The sequence below is a fragment of the Condylura cristata genome, unplaced genomic scaffold (assembly GCF_000260355.1).
Source record: "Condylura cristata isolate star-nosed mole 26May11 unplaced genomic scaffold, ConCri1.0 scaffold00029, whole genome shotgun sequence".
NCBI lineage: Eukaryota > Metazoa > Chordata > Mammalia > Eulipotyphla > Talpidae > Condylura > Condylura cristata.
The window spans coordinates 715,921-735,726 of record NW_004567130.1 but is presented as its reverse complement, the minus strand read 5'-3'; the positions used below and the strand labels follow the sequence as shown (position 1 = coordinate 735,726).

Genomic DNA, 19,806 nt, shown 5'->3' with positions numbered 1-19,806 from the left:
GCGGGAATCGAACTCATGCGGAAGTGGCTTCAGATTCTCAGTGCTGTGCTTTAACCCGCTGCGCCACCAGGGAGGGCCAGAAAAATTGCTTTTTTAATGACATTTATTATAATAGACTTTAAATGTAAATTAATTTCTTTGTGAAGATCTTTTGTGCCCACTGTCAAGATTACTTACTCCCAGCCCTCCCTGGTAGCACAGTGGGTTAAAACTCAGCAGCGCAGGTGATCCACAGCCACTTCAGTGCAAGTTCAACCCCGTCTTGGAGGTGATCCACATGGCATGGCAGACCTCTCCTTACCCGCCCGCTGCTCCCCTCAGCAGTGTGCTTTTGTTGGTCTGCCTGTTCTGCTTCCACTCTGTCTCTAGTGAATCCTCTCACCGCCTCTGCATACTCTGGCCTGTGCACTCAGTTTTGTATGCATAAATTAATAAATCTTAAAAAAAAATTTAAGCCCTTCTCTCTGTAAGGCCTTTGAGCTTTGCTTGACCACAACAAGCAAAATTCTCTTCTGAACACTTGTGCTTTTGATCTTATTAAAGATAATCTTTTGAATATTTTGGTGAGACCTTCAGTTTTGTTTGGCACTATAATCTTTCAACTGTTATTTGTGGATTTGACGGTAAAGCAAACATTCTAAGTTCACAGTATCAAATCTCTGTATTTTCTCACTTTTTTTTTCTTTCCTAGATAAGGAACAACAAGAAAACTGCGATCTTAGTTAAAGAAGTGAACCCTAAAAAGAAGCTTTTCTTAGTTTATAGACCAAATACTGGGAAACAGCTCAAGTTAGAAATTTATGCTGATCTAAAAAAGAAATATAAGAAGGTACATTTGCATCTGTACATTATTACTTGTTTTATAGCAACTTATTGAAACTATTTAGGAGAACTTTATAGTCATGTAAAGTTACTTTTATTAGTTTGTTCTGTTTAGTTGCTAGGAAGTCATTTTCAGAAGGACTTACTGAAGTTGTAAGTTTTGTTACAAAACATCTCTTGATTAATGTTTTCAGTTTGGAAATGTACAGTTATTCTAAACAGCTTTGTTGTCAGAAAAGAAGTTTTCAGTGCTAACTATGAAAATGAGAAGTTTTTAAATAAAAGGAATGTGTTACTGAAACTCCTATCAACTATGAACTGTTTATTTGCAATAGAAAAGTAGTTAAAAATGCATTTTTCCTAGCATTGCTGTTATTTTATTATTGTGGCTATTTCATCATATAACAGTTCTGATTAAACTTGGTAACAGTTCTTACTAAACTTCCTATTTAAAAAGCTTATTGCTTTGGAGGAGTCCTCAGGCGGCTTTTTGAATAGCATCAAATGCTGGCAGTGGTGTGGGCCAGTTTTCGCTATCGATAACAGTTGGTTTTAGAGACCATTAGGTAACAAAGTCATACTGTTTCAGTGGAATTTTTGTCTTATTTTCACAGGTTGTTTCAGATGACGCCCTGGTCCACTGGTTAGATCAGTATAATTCATCTGCAGATACTTGTACTCACGCTTATTGGTTAGTATTTTCAAGTTTTTCTCTGTGGTTTCTGAGTGAAATCAAAGCTTTGATTTAAATCTGTCTTGAGTATTTAATTCACTATCCTAGAAGTACACCCAGATAGGTCTGCTGTTATTCCATGCTGTCTGCTGCTTCAGAAGTGGTTATTGAACATCTGTGGACCCTCACACAGTTTGCAGGCCTCCCTGCTTTTCACGATTGCTCTTTGTTGCCTGTTACCTGGCAGCAAAGCCTGCACTGTCATTCTAGTGTCAAGACTTACTGTTTCTCCTGCCTTCCCTTCCCCATTTTTTCCTTTTATAATAAAGCTTTGCAGGTGTCACAAGTCAGTTTTATTCTTTCTTTTTTAAAGATTTATTTGTACATACAAACTGGGGTACAGGCCACAGGTGCAGGGGCAAAGTGAGTGGTTTTACCAGAGACAGAGTAAGGAGCAGAAAAGGCAGTTCAACAAAGTCTACTGCTGAGGGGAGCAACAGGCGAGGCAGGAGAGGTCTGCCATCCCATGTGGGTCACCTCTCTGGCCAGGGATCAAACTCAAACTGAAGTGGCTGTAGCTAGCTTCACAGTGCTGCACTTTAACCTGTTGTACCACAGGGAAGGCCCCTAAGTCAGTTTTATTCTTAAGACTTGAGAGCTACTTCAGGTCACTCATAGCACCAGAAAGACTTTCTGCTCTTGAACCCAAGAGCTGATCCTACCTGGTATGATGTTCATTTCAGGACCTTGTCCATAGCTTTTTTTTTTCCTTGTTCATGGCATTTTAATATCACTGCACATCTCTACTACCCAGTGTTTTCTCACCCATTGAGTAGTTAGCCATTAAATAGCTGGCTTGCTTCATGAAAAAGGATATAGGATAGAGGTAAATTTTAGCTATATTTTTTTAGACTCATTGTATAAGCAGATAAATTTCCTTTAATGTGAGTAGTGACTTTTTATTTTGAGAATAAATTGGTGCTGTTAGAAATTAATTTTTTTTAAACATTTATATTTGCATACAGGAATTGGGATATAGGTCAGAGGTGCAGGAGGTAAAACAATCTAACAGAGACATAGTGGGGAGGCAGACCTACTGAAATACACTGCTAACGGGGAGCAGCTGGCAAGATAGGAGAGGTCTGATGTACCATGGGTTGAACCCAGAAACCAGGGGTGATAATACTGAAACTTAACCCTTATGCTACTAGGAAGGCCCCTGAATTAATTTAGAAAGAAATTGTTAAGGTAATTTTTTGGCAGAAGATAAATTGTTTTAGTTTAATTTAATTAGCCCTACATGCCTTCTCTGACACATTTGCTTTGAGTTTTAACAAGAAAAGTAATGTGTATGAATTTGAGTGCTTTATATATGTAAACTTAAGTGATTTTTTTTTTAAGATTGATTTATTTATGCATACAACTGGGGTACAGGCAGAGGAGCAGGGGCAGTGAAAGGGTTCACCAGAGACAGAGTAGAAAGCAGAATAGACAGATTGAAGAAGTACACTACTGAGAGGAGCAGCGGGCAAGACAGGAGAGGTCTGCTGTGCCATGTGGATCACCTCTGAGGCAGGGGGTTGAACTTGCACTGAAGCAGCTGCAGCTAGCTTGAAGTGCTGCACTTTAACCTGCTGCTTCACCAGAGAGCCTCGTCACAGTTTTTAAAAACTGATGTACAGGGCCTCCCTGGTGGCACAGGGGTTAAAGTCTGGTCACTATCTAGCTGTTGCTAACAACATGAGTTTGATCCCCAGCTGAAGGATTAGCCCACATGGAACAATAGTTCTATCCTGTCTTGCCCACTGCTCTCATCAGTGGATTTTAGTTGATCTGCCTATTCTGCTTCCCATACTGTCTCTGGGGATTTCACACCCGTGCACACAACGCACACACACACACACCTGCCCCACAACCTCTGGCCTATACCTAGGCCATATGTGTATGCATAAAAAATAGCTTTTTTTTTTTTTTTTAAATTAAACACAGCTTTATTTTTTGTTTATTTGCAGATGCTTTTTCCACTTATAAAATTTAGAGTAATGTTGGTAGGTAGTACAGAAATAAGTGGCAGGGTTATTTTAAGGTAGCATCTGTACAGTAAAAACTGGTGTGTCTTAAATTGAATGCTTAAATGAGTATCAAAACCATTATTTATAGCTGCCCTTTTTTATAGGAAACTCAGACCCCAGAAGTAATTATAGTTTTAAAAATCCATAATGACCTTACATTAGAAAGGATAACCCAAAGCATCTGAAAGAATTGTCATCTCAGAAACTGTCAGTTAAAGCACATGATTTTGGAATGTTTTCTATTTGAAATTTAGTTGGGCCTTGTAAGCCTCTTATAAAATGCCGTGTTTGGTGTATTTACATCTTCTTCCTCTTTTCCCCTTTTTACTAGGCGTGGCAATTGCAAAAAGGCAAGCTTGGGATTAGTGTGTGAAATAGGTCTTCGGTGCCGCACGTATTATGTATTGTGTGGCTCAGTACTGAGTGTCTGGACAAAAGTTGAAGGTGTTCTAGCATCTGTCAGTGGCACAAACGTGAAAATGCAAATAGTTCGGCTAAGAACAGAGGATGGACAACGGATTGTCGGTGAGTTTCTTTTTCAGGGTGTCTTTTATTGCTTGAGCTTTGGGGTGAAATTCTTTTCTTTGCTTCTAATACCTTAAAATCATAGCTTCTGTTCCAGTAGTGGGTTAGAGTACCTATGTGCTCCTAACAAAACTGAGCAGAAGTCTTTGGATATTATTCATTCTGGTTGGAGTGCTGATACAGTGTTGCTGCTTTTGGCTGCCTTTGCTCCCCCCCACCTCACTGTTGCCCCTTCCTATGCAGGCTCCTTACTATGAAGGTTATTCTCAGTCTCTTGCCCACTTTCTTGAAGTCTACCATTTCCTATTCTTCATATACAGATTGGGACTGTGGGACTAGCCACTGTGCTGAGGATGAACTGGAGTCACATGGAGCAGGCGCCAAGTGAGCTGTCTGTTGCCACCATTCACTCAGTGACAGGCTTCCCAGGAGTCTCCTTGCCATTGCCCTGGCCGTAGCTTTGTCTTGGTCTCATTTGCAGCAGCCTCTCTCAGTCATGGGCTGCAGATTAGCAGCTTTGGGCTAAAATTTGTACAGGAACATATTTTTGAACCTCAAATATTTTGGGTGGTGAGTTTTTACTTTAATTGAACAACATTTAAAAATCAGCTTTGCCCTCTCTGGTTGCACAGCAAGTTAAAAAAGCACAGCACTATGAAGCTAGCCACAGCCACTTCAACCACAATTTCAATCCCGGCGAGGGAGGTGACCCACATGGCATAATAGACCTCTCCTTTCTTCCTCCCCTCAGCAGTGTACTTCATCGATCTGCCTGTTCTGCTTCCCACTTTGGTGAATCCTCTCACTGCCTCTGCACTTCTGGCCTGTACCCCAGTTCGCTGGCCTGTACCCCAATTTTCTATGCATAAATAAATAAATCTTTAAAAAGAAAAGAAAAGGCAGTTCGCTTTACAAAAGCCTAGCTTTTTTTTTTTTTTTTTTAAAGAAAATAACACATATAGCAGCTCATATGGAACATTCAGCCTCACTTGGAGTGGAGGTTGGGGTGTTCAAGTTGCCTTATCCAGGGAGCATGCGCTCCAGTTTGCTAGCATCTACACTGTGCCACTGAGAAGTACCTATTTGGTTAGGAATTTGGATTTGCAATACTATTCTATAGTCTTTGTGGCACATTAATACATGCCAGAAAAGATGATGTTTCATTAATTTGTGGACCAACAAAGGTAGTAGCTACAAAGGTGCTGTATTTCTGTTTCTCTTACAGATGTGTTACATAGTTACAGCCATATGTTTAGGCCTTTAGGGTCACTCACAAGTGACCGGTCATCTCAGTTATTATTTGTTTAGTTTTTGCCTAATAAAAACTTTTCATTGCATGTAATATTCAGTACGCTTCATTGGAAATTTTCTGCGAAGCTGTAAAATATAGTGTGGTCTTACTTAGATAAGGGTTTTCTAAATTTTTGTTTCTAATTGCAGGTTTGATCATTCCAGCAAATTGTGTGTCTCCTCTTGTAAATCTCCTGTCAACTTCGGACCAGTCTCAGCAACTTGCTGTCCAGCAGAAGCAGCTCTGGCAACAGCGCCACCCACAGAGCATCGCCAACTTGAGCAACGCATAAGGACAGGCAGGTCTCTGCACGGATGGATCAGAAATGCAGTTGAAGCATTCATTTGCATAAAAATCAGGGACAGTTTCCAAAGAATTATAATTCTTCTTTCAGTTGTGCTCTCTCTAGTTAATTTTTGGAGGTATGAGGACAAACCTGGATTAGACAGCAGAACTGAAAGTCAGCAGTGCCGATGGTGGTGCAAATGTCTTTCCTTTGCTTTTCCCATGGTACTTCCCACACGCTTTTACTTTGGGTGAGCAGAGGGGTGTGTACGTGTGCGTGTGTCAGTGTCTGTGAGTTTGTTAAAGGCTACAAACCACAATTGGTTTAAAAATGCTTGGAACTTCCCAAACTGGCTTTACTTTTACATCATACAGTGCTCAGGGTTAATGCAGTTCATTCATGCCATTGCTGTGGCATCGTCCCCAGATGCATGTGTTTTGAGTCTGTAAGTATAGAGAATATATATCGGTTTATTTTTCCGACTTAATTATACAATAGTTTTATTAAAGCATGAAATGAAAGGTTGCATATCATGCATTCAGATTCTTTTCTAGTTTTTGTTCTGACAGTGCATGTCTTTGAAAGCATGCGTAAACAAGATTAACACAAGTCAAGTAATGGGGAGAAATGTTTGTAGATGTACAGCATTGGTTATTACATTTTTATAGTGTTTATACCTGGGCGTTGCTTCCAGCCCCTCCAATCCCTTCCCTTCCGGCCACTTCCACTCTCCCTGCCCAGGTTTCCGGTCAAAGTAATGAGTACATACATTTTTTGTGATAAAACTCTTACAGTTAATTTTACTGTATTAATAGTATTCCTAATGTGTGCTGCAAAAATGGCTACAAGCCTGCTTTTCTTAAAATTACAATTTCCTTAACTTAACGATAATTTTAGAAATACAAATTGGCTTCCATCTTGCAAACAATCGCTTTTTACTTCATTTTCTTAATTTGCTTTGTCGTTTATTAAAACAAAACCTTACTTGAGTTGTAAACTAGACAATGAGGAAACACTTGAGGCTTCTGCTGTATGTTTTTTTGTTGTCATTGTTGTTACCCAGTAACTTGAATATTGTTTAATGTGTTGTTGGACTTTGTAGAGTTTATCTCAAGTTGTTTAAAATGGTAATGTACAAATGTGAATAGACACTTATCTATAATATGGATAAGTTTTGTTTCGCCTTTAATAGATGTCTATAAAAACAAGTGAGGGGACAGTTGGTATTTTTGTTTCCTTTTACTGTTTCTTTCCTTTCTTTTTTCTTTTTCTTTTTTTTTTTTTGCTTGCACAGGTTGCACTATTGAAAAATTGAGATTGTATAAACCCAGTCAAAAGCTGCAAGATACCACAGTCTTGTAGATGTCAAATAAAAAGTTATTATTCTAACAAGAAGTGGACTCTTGTTTAGGCCCTCACCACCTTCAGAAGTAGTCTGTGATGGGATCCTCCCAAAATTGCATGTGCAGCGTTCCAGGTAGCCGTGTTTTGACTTAAAACCTATCCCTCAAAATGGAGAGGGTGGTAAGGAAGGGGTCAAATTATAATACTTTTGAATGTTTCTCAAGTTAAATTGTTTTCCTTTGTCGATAATTTTTCACAGTGTCAGGTGAGCCCTATGTAAGGGATGAAAAGCTAGAAAGACTTTCATCTTTGTGTTTCTTTTATCCTGTATTTGGTTATGTCAAGTCTACCATAAGTTTTCTTTGGGTTTACTTATTCTTGATGCCTAAGAGAACAAGCTGAGTATACTTTTCTGCTTTTTGACATACCTTGCCCAGTGGATGCAACTTTTATCCTCAGTGTAGCCCTTCTATCTCAGGCAGTGACTATGTGAGTGTCCCCTGGTAGAGCACCCAAACCCAACTGCAGTTCAGTTCCAAGAGCAGAATTGTCCCACTTCAGTGACATTTCCCAGTTAGTTCTTAGTTTTTAAAAACGGCAGCCCAGTAACCTCCATCAGTTTTCTGAGGTGTAGCAGAGCTGAGGGGAGAGACCTGCTCTCTCCAGGGCTTTGGGGAAGAAAGACTCTCAAGGCTGTTGACTCAACTCCCTTTTTTGTGTGCGGGGGTATATCATTTTTAGCTGCTAAGATTTTTTTTTTATTCCAAGCAGCACCAGTATGTGGATTATTGAGTGTGCAAATATTCAACCCCCATAATTCATGATACAGTGTTGGCTCTTGGAATAGTTACCTTGATTCAAGGGGGCATATGTGTGTTCTGTTCTTTGTGCAACAGCTTTGTTTTGATTTTTTTTAAATAAGGTCCCTAAGTAAGGCCTCTAAAAGCTCTCAAAGTAGACCTTCAAAAGACAGCCAGTGTAAATGGACAAGGAGCTGAGGTGCTGCATGCCCACATCTGTCCCCGTCTCTCCAGAGGTGAGCTTATGACCTTTACACTGTGCCCTTACCCAAGTCAGCAAGTTCAAGTTGGCCAGAATGGGAAAATAAGTACTCCAAGGTCTCCTCTGTCAAAAATCAAGTCTTAACAACAGCTCATTACTTTAAAACAGGTTCACGTACGTCAGGATCTGAGTGCCATGTCTGAACCAGGGGGCCTTGTTGAATCCGATGCAAGTCCATTTGGCCTCTGTGGTCAATGCCTTTTCTCCCTTTTTAGCAATATAGCTCTGAGCACAAAGACTTGATTGTAAATCTTGTTAGTGTTTTCAGAGTTTACAGTGTCATCCGTACTGAAAAACACTTCCCAAGTCCAGAGCTGCTCAGAAAGTATCTCTTGGGGCAAATAGTGTTCCCCAGTTTAGCAACCTTTTTATCACAGGTCTTTAGCTGCAGTTTAGAGGGATTATCCAGATGTGTATCAATAATGTGAATTCCTAAAAATTTTTGCAAAATACTTTCTTTTCTTTTTAACACAATTTGATCAAAAAGGAAGTATCTTAAGCATTTTTCCTATTTTGCTGCTTAATTGCAGATACATTCTTAAATGTATTTACATCTGTACATAACTAGAAAGAACTTTCGTCCAAAGCATTGTGGTAGTGTGTATATATATTTATTCCAACCCAGTAATTAGCACTTCTGAAACCTTTCTTTGAGTTGCAACATTAAATAAACATGTAGTTTTACTGTGCTTCATCTATAAATAAGGGTCAAAACTCCAGGGAACATAGTATTTTAGAGGCACAGTTTTCTCACGGTAGTCCCTGGGACAGGCCTGTGCTCTCTCCATGTGATGTTATGGGAACAACTTCTTAGTCAAGACAGGCTACCAGGACATTCACGTTCGCAAGCTGAACCCCCTCCAGGTTAACTGAGGGAGGGAACAGTGATCACACATGCTTGATGGATCTGATTTTATGAAAGTGGGAGCCAAGGAAAAAATTTTCTCCCCAGGGTCTTTTTTTGGAAGGGGGTCTCTCCTTGATAAAATACTATGAGGACAGTCCCTATCCTAATATTCTTACTTTTAAAGCATTATCTGAGCTGGGATGCAGTGAACAGGTGGAAGTTTGGTTAGATCAGATATTCCAGTGGCAACTGTGACCACTGGGCTGATGGGCATTTGTCCACCCCCCCCCCACCCCCCCGGGCCTGTAGTCTCCCAGTGAGCACTGCACCCTTGCACGCACACGTGCACACTTGGCTGCTGGGCCACACAAGTTGTCTGTGTTGTGGCGATAGCTAAGAGCAGACACCATTTGTAGAATCCTCATTGGATGCCAGTTGTCTGATACAGATACTGTGTCTCATAAGCGTGTAAGTGAAGGAAACACATCTAGATACCTGCAACTCAAGCTAGCTAGTCAGGTTTTGAGTACTTGAGGTGAAATCCAATATCCACTTTCTAATTTTATGCTGTACCTATATGTGTACATAAATGTGTATATATAGAAATGTGTTCTTTTGAATTCTGAATGTAAATATTTCTTGTAAATTGGTACCTGCCCACTTTTTCCCCTATCTCTCTTCCCTCTGATCCTATTTATTCTTTCCTTGACTTCCCATAGGGACATTTTTTTTTTTAATGTAGAAAATAATGGGAAATTTTCTTAGTTGAATTTGTTCAGCTATTTTAGAATTCCACTTTGCATCTTTACTGTTGAATTCCTATGTTTTGTGTTAATGTTTTTTCAACATGCCTGATTGTGTTTTGCCTTTTTATTACCATTTTTAATGTGTGCAATGCGTTGTATTGGGGGAATGTACTTGAGTGCAATTTCTGACGCTGTTGTTCTATGGTAGGCTCATTTCTGTTGCTCTTAGGGAGCTATAGTGAGCCTGATGTTTCCACATAATTTTTTTCTTCCCAAGACTTCTGTAAGCTCCTTTTAACTTCTTCAGTGCATTTGGGATCAGCCTTAGTCATAAGTAAACCTGACTTGCTCCTACCCTGGCTGTCTTTCAGGCCTGCACTAAGTCCTTCATCTGATTTTCCAGCACAGGTGGAAATCTTGCAGGTCTGCAAGTGATTCCAGGCCTGCTGCTGATACAGCAGGAGATGCTGGGCCTCTATGTCCACCTGCAAAGAATATTTAAAACTTTCATTGTTTGTGAGCTAGGTAATTGCTGTCCTCACCTTTAAGCTTCTTTAGAGTGGGCAGAGGGCAGGCCTGGCCCACCCCAGTGTTCATAGCCACAAGCAGGTTAAGAATGGGAGGAGCACTGTACTGCAGCGACATGCCCGTGCAACTTCTCCAAGCCATGGGGTTGTGCATGAGTTCTGTGCCACAGGTGGTCTGCAGTCAGAGTGCTGGCCAGTAACACCCCAGCCTCACTTAACGCCGCTGTTCAGGGTGCTCCCAAATGCGGGAGCTGAGCTGGGCTATGTGACTATAGCCCCTGGAGCTGCTGGCGGCAAGGACCCTGGGCCATTCCCAGGAGTGGTGGTGATAGATGCCCCGGAGGCCAGCCAAAGCAGATTCTGCACCTTTGAGAAAATGTTTCTCCATAGCTTTCAGGAAAGATTGCCCTGAGCATTTCTTGGGCCTTTCACCCACATCCATGTTTCACTTACTAGTGTTGAACTTGGCTGTTGTCCCCATTTCATGTCTTCGGAAGTTGATCTGTAATGTACAAGGGCCCGAGAGCCTGGGACCACTACTGCTGGTCCTGGCCCCTTAGAGCTCCCCCGGCCCCTCTGCCTCCCTGTCCTCGGGCCTCTCTCGCTGTGACAGTATTTGTGGCACTGAAGAGGGTAAAGAAGCTTGAGTCTCCTTTCTGACTTCCACTTTCTGGGGCAGAGAGTTTTTTGTTTGTTTGTTTGTTCGTTTGTTTGTTTTAAACAAAGCCCATTGTGGTCTCACTGCTATCAGAAATGGTCACCCTGTTAATGGTTTATACTGAATTTGCAAACTACTGATACTCTTTCTCAATAACCACTTGTATCTACCATCAGCCATGAGAGGTGGGAGAGGTGTGCTGTATCTCTGCAATAAAATTTGCCAGGTTCTACCTCTGCTGAGCAAAGGCCACTTTTATACATAGGCGTAGACATACCTCCTTGCTAACCCACCCGGTGCATCTTGAGACAACGCGTGATGGAATCCAAAGACAATTTGAAAAAAGGTGGATGTAAACTGTTGGTTTAGACTGCTTCTCTTGTTTTCCTCTCCCTTTTTATAATGCTCCTCTTTTGTGACTGTGTCCGCATTCAAGCCACACACTGTTCTGACACTGCTGTGCTGCTCCCTTCCCGTCCTGGGAGTGCAGTGCCAACTGTCCAGAAACCACTGTTCTAGCATTTTGATATGTGACTTTAAAAAAATTGGGTCTCATGCAATAAAAATGTTTCAGCCGCCTTTGTTGAAGTTTACCCATACAAGTACAAACTATCAGCCGTAAAGCTTAAAAATTCTGTATTTAGTTTTTTGGTCGCTGTGTTTTTGTCTTTCTGTTCTGTTTTTGTTTTTTCTTTTTTTTGTAAAATTCTTAAATAAATTAAACTGGCTAAGATGCTGCTTCTCCGTGTGTTTTGTCTGAGTTCTGAGCGCCTTGTGAGAATGTTCATAGTGCCACCTTGCTCCCCTGGGGTGCTTTTCCCCACGGGGGGGGGGGCTTGCATTTGTTGGTGTTGTGTCTAAAATGAATTCTAGAAGACTCCTCAGGCTGGTAGTAGAAGAGAGCCCAGCACTCTTCAGAGCAGAGTGTGCTCTGCCGTGTGGTTACTGGAAAGTCCGTCCCTGGTGTTGAGCAACCATCCAATCTGTGAGTCCAAGATTTGAGCTCTGTTTATGAAAAAACAAAGCAGAAACAAATGTAGACAACTGCCAGGGACCATGCCAGGCGCTGCTGAGTGCGTTCGGTATTTCCACAGTCCTCACGCTGCCTCTAGTTCTCAGTTGACTTGTAAACTCTGAAAGGCCTCTGAGGTTTCTGATTCTCACAAAATTGGTGCCCTTGTTAATAGGAGGTTCCTTGGTATGCAGCCAGTGAGTGCTGCTGTGCTGGCCATGGCCATGCACCCCAGCCTGAGTCCTCACAGCATTGGTGCTGGTGTCAGAAAACAAGATGCAGGTCAGGATTTTGGTGGTCCCAGGAGTGAAGAGAACCCCAGACAGCTGACCACTAAACCAAGATGTCCAGTCAGTGTCTTGCCTGGACTTGGGAAGCCAGAGAAAAGGAACAGAAGACACCCCAGAAAGGATGTGAACAGCCTACTTTGTCCTGGAGGGTACATGAGAACCAATGTCCCAGGGTGTCCACCGAGGCACCACCAGACCTGAGGTCAGAGCCCACAGGGCCCTCCGCAGGGCTCAGGCCAGAAGTAGGTGCTGCTGGCCTAGAAAGCTGGAGAAGAAGGTATAGGGGGCAAGGAGCACTGCAGTGCCAGGGTGGAATTTTTTGATGGTTAGATGGGCCTCTGGAATTCAGTGCCAGAGAATACCTTAGTTGTACAGTAGCTTGAAATGGCTTAGGGGATTTCAGTCAAATTTGCAGGTGGTGTTAATGTTTAGGGGAATTTGTCAAATGTGTGAGATTGAGCATAAATTGAAGAATGAGAGTTTTTCATTTTAGCTAAAATCTCAAAATATTTCAAAGTTGAAGACTAAAAGGAAACTTAGATTTTTTAAAATTTTCCTCCTTAATGTGGGCCAGGCCCCTGATGGGGGGCTGGGGGCCGACCTACATCTCTTGGGGTGTTGAGCAGCGTCCCTGGCCTCAGCTCGCTAAAGACAACTTACTATAACCCAAAATGTCTATAGATAGTGCCAAAGGATCCCCTGGGACCAAATTACCAGCCCTGGTTGACAACCACTGCCCCAGCAAATTAGGCATAAAGAGGCAAAAAGCGTGCGTGCGTGCGTGCGTGCGTGCGTGTGTGTGTGTGTGTGCACAGAGGACAAGCTCAGGAACAGGGGGCGCCACCCCTAGCGAGTGGAAAATACTAATGTTAACTGGCTGGGGTTGGAGAATGTACAATACAATTTCCATAAGTATGAATATTTATCAGCTAGTCATTTGAGAGCAGGATGTAAAGAAGCCATCTGTGGAGGCCTTTATAGAGAGAAAGGAGACTAAAAGAAATGTGCAAACTGCTTATTTTTAGAGTCCGATTCTCAGCAAGTTGGCTCCATCCTCCAAAAGCTGCCCACTCTGGGTGTCACATGGATGGCGGGGTTAGGAGAAGCAGGAGCCACATGGGTTATTTCAGAAAATCATTGAAGAGTTACCACCTGGAGTCAGTGGTAGATAGATAGCCAGGTGAGTGCTGAGTCGTCTGTGGAGCCTGGTTTCACCTTTGGAAAGGGTCATCTGTGGGACTTAAGTCAACAGGTGCATTTTCTCTCAGCCTGCCTCCCAGTCCTCCCACAACCCTGTACTCCATGATTTCTTCAGTGTCCTCTCTTCTGGCATTTGAGGGTCTGTTTGAGAGTCACAAAAAATGCTCTAGTTCTTACTGTTTTTCTTCTGTAATGGGCAAGCGTTACTTTCACATAACTGGTATTCGAACTCTCCCTGTCCTAGACATCCAAAATACGATAAATGGTTACTTGGAAGAAATGACCTGTAACGGCAAGATTTTTTTTTTTTTTAAAGATTTATTTGTGCATATAGAACTGGGGTACAAGCCAGAGACTCAGGGGCGGTGAGAGTCTTCACCAGAGACAGAGTGGGGAACAGAACAGGCAGGTGGACGAAGTACACTGCTGAGGGGAGCAGCGGGCGGGTCAGGAAAGGTCTGCCACGCCATGTGGTCACCTTCAGGGCAGGCGGGAATCGAACTCATGAGGAAGCGGCTTTAGCTTCTTAGTGCTGTGCTTTAACCTGCAGCGCCACCAGGGAGGGCCGGCAAGATTTTTTTTTTTAAAAAAAGATTTATTTGTTTATGCATACAAGCATTGGGGTATAGGCCAGAGGTGCAAGGGGGTAAGAGGATTCACCAAAGTAGGATGCAAAACAGGTGGATCTACTAAAATCCACTGCTGAAGGGAGCAGCAGGGAGACACAAGATTGTCTATGTGAGCCAGCTCCCTGGCCAGGGATAGAACTCATGCTGCAGTGGCTGGTAATAGCTTGATAGAGCCGAGCCAAGACTATAATCCCTTGCACCACCAGAGAGGCCTATAAGTTGTATTTTTAAAAATATTCATGTATGCATATAAGAACTGGGGTACAGGCCAGAGGTACCCCAAGGGTGTTTGTAAGAAGATTCACCAGACACAGTGGGGAGCAGAACAGGCAGATTGACTAAAATACACTGCTGAGGGGAGCAGCAGGGAGGTCAGGAGAGGTCTGCTGAGCCATGTGGGTCAGCTCCCTGGCCAGGGATGGAACTTGTGCCACAGTGGCTGCAGATAGCTTCCTAGCACTGTGCTTTAACCCATTGTGCCACCAGGAAGGGCCTGGAAGTTGTATTCTTGAAGATGTCCACAGGTTGGAGAAGCGAGGGCCACCTGGCTGCCACCTTGCACCTTCAGTCCTGGGTCACAATAAATTGCTGCATGGTAATATCAACTTCTGTATTCACTCCTAGGTTCTTATCTTTCTGTTCCCACAGTTGGCATGTACACGTGTGTGTGTGTGAATGTTGTCCAGAGATATTAATAATGAAAACAAAGTCTAGTAGGCCCTCAAATGGTTGCATGTCTCATTTTCCGTGGCCTACCCATTGAGAATGGGACTTAACATTTTTGTGGTTTAGAACATCCTGGCAAACTGTGAACAAAGGATCAATTCCAATTAACCCCTGATTTTGAGTGACTGCAAGCTAAGAAGAGCTTTTCCATTAAAACAGTTTAACAAAGGGGCCTCCGTGGTGGCTCAGTGGGCTAAAGCACAGCACTGTGAAGCTATCTCTAGCAGCTGTGGCACAAGTTTCATCCTCGCCAGGGAGCTGACCCACATGGCACAGCAGTCCTCTCCTCTCTCCCTGCTGTTTCCCTCAGCAGTGTATTTCAATCGGTCTGTTTTGTTTCCCACTCTTATCTCTGGCAAATCCTCTCATCCACCACACCTCTGGCCTGACCCACCCCCCCCCCCCAGTTCTTGTATGTGTCATAAATAAATCTTTTTTAAAAAGAAAAAACAGTTGAACAAAAAAAAAAGATGCTGTGAAAATTACAAGGAATTCAGACTTCAGCGTAGCTCATAAATATTTATTGGAACGCAGTCATGTCTCTGTCAGGTGTTGTCTAACACCTCAGTGCCAGAGCGTGAAACTGCTGCCCTCAAAGCCTCAAGTATGTAGTCCTTACCCTGACAGGAAAGCTCCCTGGCCCCTAGTCTAGAAGAAAGCCTGAGTAACTGGAGAACTATAACTGAAGGTGAGTACATTTGGAGAGACAGTGGCTCCCTTTATCTGCTGGGGAATATGTTCCAAGGACCCCAGGGGCTACCTGAAGTCAGGATAGTATTGCCCCCCCGAGGTGCACTGCTTTCCGGGCACACAACTATGATGACCTATGCTTCATTAATAATGGACTCAGCAAGAAATGGACAACAACTATGATGACCTATGCTTCATCGATAATGAACTCAGCAAGAAATGGACAACAAGAGCTAAAAACAGGGCAGTCGTGGCAATGAACTGTAATAAAAGTTACTTGACTGTGGCCTCTCACACAAAATATTTATGTACTATTTCAGCGCAAGATCAACCACAGGTAATTAAACTTCAAGTCAGGGGCCACTAGTGTCCAACCTCAGAGTTGAAAGTCTGGTTTTGTCATTGCAACACAAATCTTGGAGTCATTAACTCTTAAGGCTGATTTTGATGCTTCTTTCACCTGCCTGGCTGATTAAACTGGTCATTTGAGGCCTTACAACTTAGGGTTTTGGTGGATAGCAAGCCATTGTCTCATGCCAAGCTCCTTTACTGGGCTTCCCCATCTCGCCTTCCTCCCTGTGCTCTCTGGCAAACCATTCTGAAAAGCCCATTATAATAATACTAAAAAAGTGACATTATAGTGTCTCTTAAAATGTGCCTGTTGGAGTGAGTTTCGTAGACACTGCACTGAGAATGTTTCTTTCCTCTTGGAAAGTTTTATTCCTTTTTTCCCAAATATTTATGCATACAAACAAGAACTGGTGTGCAGACCAGAGGTGCAGAGGATAAGATTCACCCAAGACAAAGTAGGGAGCAGAACAGGCAGATCTACTGAAATACACTGCTTAGAGGAGCAGAGGATTGGACAGCAGAGGTCTGCACCATATGGGACACCTCCCTGGTCAAACTCATGCTGCAGTGCTATGCTTCAACCCATTGGTGGATTGACCAAAGTCTACTGCTGAGGGGAGCAGTGGGGAGATAGGAGAGGTCTACTATACTACTACATGTGGGTCACCTCCCTGGCCAGGCATCTAGCTCCGGCTGCAGTGGCTGTGGGTAGCTTCACAGTGCTGCACTTTAATCCAGTGAGCCACCAAGGAGACCCCTTAATCCAATACTTTTCATGATAAAAACACTCAAAAAACTGGGAAGGAACAAAAACTTCCTCAGCTTCTTTTGGGAACAAGATGGGGATACACATTCTCAACATTCCTGCCCAACATTGTCCTTGAGGACCTAGTCAGAGCCACTAGCAAGAAGGAGAAATAAAAGGCACACCATCTGGAAAGGAAGAAGTCAAACTTACTCCATTTGCAGATGACTTGATCTTATATAAAGAAAACTCTATGGGCTTCCCTCCTGATTCAGGTTAAGACTCAGCACTATGATGAGTTCAATCCCTGGCCAGGGAGGTGACCACATGGTGCAGCAGATCTCTCCTGTCTCACTGTTCCCTTTAGCAGTGTATTTCAGTCAATCTACCTGTTTTATTCCCTGCTCTGTCTCTGGTGAATCCTCTCATCCCACACCTCACCTCTGGCCTGCCTCCCAGTTCTTGTATGCATAAATAAATAAATCTAAAAAAAACTCTAAAGAGCCCTCCCCTACTCCTAGACAGAACAATCAGAGTTCATAAGTGGATTCAGGGAAGTAAAAGGATACAGGTGATAACTTAGAGAAAGTGGAGCATAATGTGGATTGACCAAAGTACACTGCTGAGTGTAGAGGAGAGGTCTGCTGCACCGTGGGTCACCTCCCTGGCCAGGGATCTAACTCCTGCTGCAGTGGCTGTGTGTATGCCTACATCTAACAGGGAGCAACTCAAAACTTAAGAAAACAATTTCACTTACAATAAATGAAATAGGAATAAGAGTAAGTAAGGCTGGTATATGGAAAATGATAAAACATCATTTAAATTAAGTAAATCACATAGGGGAAGACATTCTACCTACAGGAATTGCAAGAGCTGATACTGCAGTTAAGATAACAATACTTGCTGGGCTTTCCCTGGTGGGACAATGAGTTAAAACACAGCACTATGAAGCTCTCCGAAGCCACTGTAGCACAAGTTTGATTCCCCACCAGGGAGCTGACCCACTTGGACTGGCAGATCTCTCCTGGCCCATCTGCTGTTCCCCTCAGGAGTGTATTTTGGTGAATCTACCTGTTCTGCTCCCCACTTTGTCTCTGGTGAATTCTCTCAACCCCTGCATCTCTGGCCTGTACTTCAGTTCTGTATGCATAAAGAAATAAATTTTTTTTTAAAGATAGCAATACTCCCTAGACCCCTAATGCCTTTTTTATTTCTGCAAAAATTGACAAATGAGCCTAAAATTCATATAGACATAAATGCAAAAAATTCAGAATATCAAAAGAGTCTTGAAAAAGAAAAGCATTTCAGGGTCCTCCTGGTGGTGAAGGGGTTAAAGCATAGCACTATAAAGCTGTCTGCTGCCACTGCCACAAGAGTTCAATCCCCTGCCATGGAGGTGACCCCACATGGCACAGCAGACCTCTCCTGTTCTGCTTGCTGCTCCTCTCCGCAGTGCACTTCAGTGGATCTCCCTGTTCTGCTCCCCAATCTGTGATGAGTCCTCTCACCACCTTTCTGGCCTATACCCCAACTCTTGTATGCATGCATAAATAAATCTTAAAAAAAAGAAAAGAAAAGAAACATTCTAGAATTAGAGGTGATGACTGCATAACTGCAGGAATATACATTTTTTTAAAGATTTATTTATTTATGCAGACAGAACTGGGTACAGGTCAAAGGTGCAGGGGAAGTGAGTGGCTTCACTAAGGACAGAGCAGGGAGCAGAACAGGCAGATGGATGAAGTACACTGCTGAGGGGAGCAGCGGGGGCGGGCGGGTCAGGAGAGGTCTGCGGGCCCCATGTGGGTCTGGGGTGGAACTCACACTAAAGAGGTACTGCGTCCCAATCCGGTTGCGCCATCGGGGAGGGCCCAGGAATGTACTTCCAATGACTGAATACTTAAAGACGATTTTTATGATAAGTGAATTATATCTCAATTAAAAACAAAAGAGAAAAAAATTTCAATAATAATCAGGATTTAATGTAAGGGGATGGACATCCTACTAAAAAGACAATGATAGAGAAACAACAGTTCAGAATGTTTTCTAAAGGGACAGTGCAGGCTACAGATGTGTGGATTCTAGCTCCAAGAAAACAGAAGCCTAGCAGTCAAGTAGTAGCTGGTGGGGCCGGAATTAGGACCCAGAGGTGTGTCTCATAGGAGTGCTCTTTCTGTAGTTTCTGCTAGCTTTTGTGGCTCTTGGGTTCTTACAATCTGGCTGGTCTGAATTAGGACTCATGGAGTGTAAAAACACATGTTTGGTTTTGAGTAAAAAGAATGTCAAGGATAAAAAGAATGCAAAGTAGCTTAATTTCTTTACACATTATAACTTGAAATCTTACTGTTCTATGGTATTAAGCCAAACATTAAGAATAATTTCACATACTTCTTTACTTTCTAAGGCATGACTACTAAAAAGTTTAGAAGGACACACACTGGTGAGGTCTTTGGACCAAGCACCTGGCCTCTGGGTGCAGGAGGGGAGAGCTTGACCTTAGCTGATTCATGGAATGAAATCTCACTGAGCTGGTGACAGGAGGTGTAGACTAAGACCCTGGGATCATGAAGATTGAGGGGAAGGCTGGGCTTATCCCCTTCTTCCTGGATGGGAGGTTTTGGGCTTCTGGACCCCAGTGAGTCTGAAGATCTATGACCCGTTAAAAATATCTGCAAACCTGGGCCATGGAAAACGCCAGACACGGTTGTGTTTCTTGTGTATTTTGACGTGCTTTACTACTTAAGCAGAAATCTAAGAAACAACACCTCCAAAAGCTTAGCCATTAATCTAAAATACCTATGATGATGGCGGATCAATCATCTCTGAGGAGGGGCAGGGTGGGGTCGGAGAAAAAAACAAAAACGGTAATGTCAACTCCAGGAGAGTGAAAACTTTGCCAAGTTCTTTCTTGTGTCTTTAGAGTATGGAACGACAGCCAGCACTTAGTAGGTGCCCCTTAAATATTCCAACGCGTGCAGAAGCAAAATTGCGTGGAGGTGAGGATGCATTTCCCAGGGGGAGGAGGCCTCTGGTTTCTGTCAGTCTCTTAGAGAGGGCCCCCAAAGGGTTAAAAACCACTTAATCTAGACAGGGACATGAAATTTATTTGAAATCAATGGGTCGTTCTTATTCTGGGGAAGAGCCAGACCCCGGTGTCTGGAATGATCTACGTGCTTAAAAACACCACTCGCCATTTTCTCCAGGTAATTTTCCATCCCTGCCCCCACAGACAAGGGGGGGAAAAAAGTCATTCTGAAATCCTTACTGGAGATGAAAGAAAAACCCAGCGGTCCAAGGACGCAGCTCCAGG

At 42.9% G+C, this 19,806-nt stretch overlaps 2 protein-coding genes across 3 annotated transcripts in view; both read left to right on the top strand.

Annotated features, from left to right (window-relative positions):
• The window catches only part of SBNO1 (strawberry notch homolog 1 (Drosophila)), a 54,840-nt gene extending 47,782 nt beyond the window's left edge, over positions 1 to 7,058 (top strand). For both annotated transcript variants that reach the window (XM_012731042.1, XM_004690815.2), the window contains exons 29-32: positions 692 to 829; positions 1,437 to 1,513; positions 3,899 to 4,092; positions 5,533 to 7,058. In XM_012731042.1, coding sequence (XP_012586496.1) covers positions 692 to 829; positions 1,437 to 1,513; positions 3,899 to 4,092; positions 5,533 to 5,675 — 552 coding nt within the window. In that variant the 3' untranslated portion in view covers positions 5,676 to 7,058. The remainder of the gene's footprint in view (positions 1 to 691; positions 830 to 1,436; positions 1,514 to 3,898; positions 4,093 to 5,532) is intronic.
• A 12,622-nt stretch (positions 7,059 to 19,680) lies between these two features.
• Positions 19,681 to 19,806, top strand: part of CDK2AP1 (cyclin-dependent kinase 2 associated protein 1) — a 9,336-nt gene continuing 9,210 nt past the window's right edge. The window contains exon 1 of the mRNA XM_012731228.1: positions 19,681 to 19,699. The gene's annotated coding sequence lies outside the window, so the exon portion shown is untranslated. The remainder of the gene's footprint in view (positions 19,700 to 19,806) is intronic.